At 29.3% G+C, this 6,434-nt stretch overlaps 1 protein-coding gene across 1 annotated transcript; it reads left to right on the top strand.

The window, feature by feature from the left end:
* Positions 1 to 3,244: 3,244 nt before the first annotated feature.
* LOC114757404 (probable leucine-rich repeat receptor-like protein kinase At2g33170) lies at positions 3,245 to 6,208 on the top strand. Its single transcript, XM_028946452.1, has 2 exons — positions 3,245 to 3,986; positions 5,841 to 6,208. The coding sequence occupies exons 1-2, from the start codon at positions 3,245 to 3,247 to the stop codon at positions 6,206 to 6,208; spliced, it is 1,110 nt and encodes a 369-aa protein (XP_028802285.1).
* The last annotated feature ends 226 nt before the right edge of the window (positions 6,209 to 6,434 follow it).

Raw genomic sequence — 6,434 nt, forward strand, 5'->3', positions numbered from 1 at the left:
CTATAGACTTTTGATATTTATGTATGTGAAGAGTAGGGACAATATGTCCGCGTATGCTTCTTCCAAGTAGTAACGTTATTTTGAAGCTATTCTCTATATATGGCCCACAAGACCAAATATAAATGAAATAATACAATGAAAATAAACATGTGGTCTAATAAGTAAAATTACATTTCTTAAAAGGACAAGCGTTCTTTTCAACACTAATGTAGTTTATAAAGTTACTCTATGGCCCATAAAATACAATGATAATAAAAATACCGTCCTTAATGTGGTAACAAACTATTTATAGGATCAAAGTTTTAATTTTCCTTATCACTAACATGATTTTCTTTCCCTTTCATTGTATTAATTTCTTTTGGGGGCCACTTAATGTCTAAAAAGTCTACCATGCCTCTGCTTAGTGAGTGCTCTCCAAATAAATACTGTTTGACCACTAATGAGTGCGCAGAAATGTGGGCAAAAGAACATATCTTAGCTTCTTGAAATATGAAAATGACACTTACTATGAGACACGCAAAAAAAAAAAAAGTTTTTGTGAAATAATATTTATTATGAAATGGAGGAAGTAGCTTAGCAGCATATATCAAATGGGTCCTTCGTCACTGAAACCTTGAGTAATTAAGAAAGGAACATAAAAGTGGTACAACTCTATTTTTGAATGAGAAACCCATTTTATAACCGTTGAAACTTCGACCAATGATATCTTACATCTTTTTTTAATTATATTATAATTAAGTATTTATTTAAGGATATCTTTTTAAATTAGTAATTTTATAAAATGTTATATTATAAAAATAAAGTGCATTCTCGCTATCCGCCATGACCAGGTGAAAAAAATAAAAGGTTTTCTGCCTCTTTCATTTATACTTGCTCGTTGTTTGCTGACCCAACATCTTTGATTATTTTGTAGTTCATTCAGCAACTAAAGTAATTTTGCAGATGCATCCAACAAGTCATATCTAAAGATAAAATTGTACCACAAAAATGTTTTAGGGTACTAAATGAATCTTAGCCTTTAGTGTATTACCAATGCCTTTGTTTGGCTAGTCTCAAAGAAATTAATTAAGCTCTTATTTATATGTTTAAAAAGTGAAATTGAAAGATTAAGTGGAAATTTCTAAATTTTTTTAATAAATGTAGAAGTTCCTTAAATTGGTCGACGATATTCGTAGAACACGTTTAGGCCACATTTTCTTGGATTTAGATTTGTATTATATATTGTTTTTTTTCATTTCTTTTTCGTACGCAGCACTTTCAGACCATCAAGTCAAATAATGTACTGTTGAATTTATGGTCATCTACCGAATTTCTCTGTTTTTTTTTTACATAATAAATGAGTGTTAATTAATTTAAATTTTCAAATTTAAGTCTAACGCAATTTTTTTTTTTTGGCTTTTAGACTCAACAAGTATGCACATCTTAGCTTTTATTATTATTTTTTTCTAATGGCCTGCTTGCTGTCTCAATTTGATCTTCATTGTAATATATGTGTTTCATTTTTAGCCTGTTTGTGCGCGCACACTATATCTTTCTTCTTTCTAAATTAATTATCAACAAAATAATTAATTTTCTTATCGTTTTGAATTAGTTTCATACTTTACTATAGCTAATTTTTTACATTGATTATTTCATATTTTATATTCAGGAAAAAGTAGATAATCTCTAAAATTTCATCCATGCTTTGCTTTACTCTCATTTAATGTAAGGATATCAAAACCAATATAAAATTTCAACATACATGTAAAGGAAGCTATTTCTTGTATCATTGAAAAGGAAACATTCAAAATACAAATTTGAATGTAATGCACAAGAGACAGACCGTGACTTGCACGTCAAGCACGCCAATTGTTTTGTTTCTTTGACGTCTTCTCAGTTAACGTTTTTTTGTGGGTTCTCTTAATCCACAACCTATCAAATTAATTATATTCATACAAACTAAACCACCCTTAATTTTGTTAGGATATTATCCTTCAGTATAATTTTTCAAAATGCTTTAAAAAAATTGCATATAGTGATCCCTCCAAGTTTGTGATCTAGAAAGTGGATTATCAAAGTGAGTGGTTGCCTTTCAAAACATACATAAAAAAGTACATACTCCTTTTGCCACATACAAAATATAAAATCTGGAGAACAAATTAAAAGCTGCATTATTTATGTGTTTTTGAAGTCAATTGTGGTATTTTTCCTCTGGGTAAACCTTTACACAAGTTGTTTCGTGTGAAATGGTGTGACTTTGAGGTCTACTCACAACAAGTCAAGAACTCCAATTAATAAAGAATAGGTTGTTGATATATAATACATCCAATTAATTAGAGTCTATAGACTTTTAATATATATGTTTGTCAAAGGTAGGGACAATATGTCCACACCAGCTGCTTCCCACTAGCTACTTTCTACATATATGGTCTACAAGACTGACCATAAATGAAAATAAAGGGGCAAAGTTTCTTTTCATTATCAATGTTTTTTTTCAATTTTTTAAGCTTCAAATTTAATATTTTATAAAATTACCATTACAATATTTTACAAATTAAATTTTCTTTGATTTTGTCAGTACTGGAGTTAATTAAGTTAAATTTCATTTAATTACATAATCATCAATTCGATTCAAAATTATGAAAATAAAAAGGCTAGAAAGATAAACACACAGTAAAAGGATATGTCCACAACAAAAAAGATATGCACAGGTCACTTTTGAGGTCTTTGGTTATATTTGCAAATGCGAAAAGTATAACAAATAAATATGATATTTTTATAGTTAAATTTAAAACATTGCGAACGTTTAATATATTACGACATCAAATCCATAAAGAAGTACATCTAAACATATTAATAATAATTATTAAACCTCAGAAATAATTTTTGCAATTTTTTATCTCCCAGAAAATGAAAAATAAGTGTAATAAAATGTAGCTATATACTTTGGGAAAATTGAAGTTTATTTTGGAATAACTAGAGAAATCTTTTGGATATAACTTATATAATAGATGTCTCCATAATTTCACAAGAAAATTTCTAAAACTTTTAGATTTAATTTTTATCTTTATTTACTTTTCAATGTACTTACATTTTCTTATATCTTTATTTTCTTTTTATTGTTCTTTTTTGGGTTATGATAATTTAATCAAGGAATAATGAGATGTTAAAATATATGTATTTACGGAATTTTCATCCGCTCCGGAGGAACAATACGTTTTGTTAGCTTGACTTGACTTGATTGGGAATCGGAGAAGTATAAACGATGTGCGTGTTAGTTCGTGGTTACGCAAGATCTGATGAGTTTGATATGATCAATATGGGAAAACCTTCCTCCTTTGTCTTCCTCATCATCTTGCTTCTTTGCTTAACAGTCACCTTAGCTTCCATTGATACGAACATCAATACTGACAAATCTGCACTTCTTACTCTTAAATCCTTTATCACCTCTGATCCATATGATTTTTTAGCTAATTGGTCTGTCTCTTCTTCTCCATGCAGCTGGGCTGGTATCACATGCAATACTCAGCATGGAAGGGTCCATTCCGTGAATCTTAGCAGCATGAAACTTAAGGGCACCATATCTCCACAACTAGGAAATCTCTCATTCCTTGTTGAACTTGATCTCAATAAAAACAACTTTCATGGTCAAATCCCACAAGACTTAGTTCGATTACGTCGATTGAGACTATTCAATTTGAGCTATAATCACTTTCATGGACAAGTTCCGACATGGATAGGAGATTTATCTCTGCTTGAGCACTTAAGTTTTCAAAATAACAGTCTCAATGGATTTATTCCATTATCTCTGTTCAATCTATCAAGGTTAGAGACATTAGATTGGAATTCCAATCTCATTGAAGGTACCATCCCACCAAAGATAGGAAGTCTAAAGCACTTGAAGAAGTTAAAACTTTCAAGGAACAAACTTTCAGGAGCAATTCCACAAACAGTTTCCAACTTGTCTTCGCTTGAGTTGCTTTGGTTGTCTTATAATAGTTTGTCAGGTATGTTTAGATTATTTTTTATGCTTATATTATTTGTGTTTGCTCAAAACTAGTCTATTTAATTATGAGGATATAAATCCTCAATCATATGTGTTTGGGTTAGTCTCAATTTTTTTTGGGCATCTTTGCGCGTTTCTTATCAGTTTCTGCTTTTAGAAAAAATATAGTCGTCGACATTCTTTTCAATAAATCACGAATTAGAACTGAAGTAGACAGAATATTTGTACTCAAAATTTGTTTCTCTGGAATAGAAATAAATTTGAACTGAGATTTTGTTCTCCATCATTTGGTTCATGTTATAAGTTTCACACACATGTAAAGGTGGGGTCATAACTTGCTTAAAATTAAAATCTTCATAAATCGGTAAAATATTGAATCATTAAACAGGAAGCCCCGTAAAAAATAACCTGATAAGGATGATAAAAAGGATTAGCTGGGATTTCAACGGTTTTTCTAGCTTCTAGTTTTTCATTTTCCCCTATATTTTCTTTTTAATTGCAAGTTTTTTAGTTTTTCTTTTCTAATATAGAGACAATCCATTCTAATTTGTCAACGAGTCTCACATCGATTCAAAAAAAACATGCTGAAAAATAATTTTTATATATATATATATATATATATATACATATCATTCAAGGATGGTGGCTCTTTTAAAATGATTAAGATGATGATTCAATGCTCTGAAAATGATTTTAGAAAAAATAATCTTAGCAGTATTAACAAATTAGTTCAACCTCCATACTTAGAGTCACAACACGACATTAAAACTTTCATTAATGATATCTTATCGCTTTATTGAGTCTTTAGTAATTAGCTGTTTATACATATTTAGGGATATTTTTAAATCAAACTATTTTTTTTTTATAATTCTGCAATGTGAAACATGAAAAAAGAAAAAGAAAAAGAATCTAGCATTTTTTTCTCTTGTTAATTGGGCAGAGACGAATATTATTCTACTGATAAATCTGTACTTTTTACTCTTAAATCTTCTATCACTTTGGATCCATATAATTTCTTAGCTCATCTGTCTTTTAACAGTTTGTTAGGTATTTTTAGAGAAATTCGGGCTTGTCTCAATTGTTTTTTTAAATTTTTTAATATTTTTATGCATTTCTTTTTTTTCAGAATTTTTCTATTCTTTTTTTAATTAAAAGTTCGTCATCCAATTTATAAAATGGTTGGGGAAAAGAATATTAGTCCAAAAGGATCTAAAGGCTCATCATCAATACTTGAAAATAAATGTAGTCATTAAAAAGCTTATGAAGGATTTATTTTTTCAAAATAAGTCTGTCTTAGAAACATACTCGAAACATTTAATTTTGTTTTGGATAATCTAAATGAATAATTTTATTTTTTTTAAAATTTTGTAGTTTGCAAGAACTATTTTTCTGGGAGTCTCATGATGAAAAAGAAGGGTCAATGGGATTTCAATGTGTCTCTTAGTTTGTTTTCTTAATTTTTATTGGAGGAACCCAATATGAATTAATGAATTCACAAAATCCAAAAACATAACAAAATGAAGGAAAGAAGAAAACACAGTGTAATGGGCCTTGTGGAATAGCCCATTATGTTTTCTGACATTAAACCGTCCAAATTTCTCAACAAATCACATGTCCAAATTATTTGGTCCATGGTCAATGGCCCAGCCAAATAGAAAAGGTTATTCCTTTTTATAAATAATAATTGTAGTTGTGTTTTATCATTTAGAATCAATTTGTGTTATTTCTCAAAAATGTGCAAGTTTTACTATATGTGTTTTTTAAAAATAAAAATTGTCTAATGTTCATAATAACTTATTATAAATAAAAATTGTTACTGACATTATTCTCTTTGTTTCCCCTCTAATATTTGAAGGGAGCATCCCAAGTGAGATTGGGAATCTTTCACAATTGAAGAAATTGTATCTTGGAAGTAATCAACTTGCTGGCTCACTACCATCTTCATTATTCAACAATTCAGTGCTGCAAGACTTCCAACTTGGAATAAATAACTTATTTGGCAATCTCCCAACAAATTTGTGTGTTGGGCTTCCAAAGCTACAAATATTTTATGTGAATGGAAATGATTTGGATGGCGAAATACCCTCTGCTTGGCATCAATGCACAGAATTATTAGAATTACAATTGGGGCATAACAAATTCAACGGAGGAAACATACCAATTGATTGGAAATCTGACCAAACTTCAGTTGCTATATGTTCCCAGCAGCAACCTGCAAGGTAAGAATTTTAATTATTATATGACTGTCTTGAATTTTGATAAGTCACGAATTTGCATTACAAATTTAATGAATAATACTTTTATTAAATTACATCTAAAGACATGGAACTTGATTTTTTCTCTTCATCGCAAAATGAAATACTGAATCATTGAAAAATAAACTAATCAGCATTTGCGATGATCACATTCCTTCTGTTCTTATTTTTCACTTTCTCCTGTGTTTTCTTGT

Source organism: Neltuma alba, unplaced genomic scaffold (assembly GCF_004799145.2).
Source record: "Neltuma alba isolate B1F8T4 unplaced genomic scaffold, ASM479914v2 tig00001479_pilon, whole genome shotgun sequence".
Taxonomy (NCBI): Eukaryota; Viridiplantae; Streptophyta; class Magnoliopsida; order Fabales; family Fabaceae; genus Neltuma; species Neltuma alba.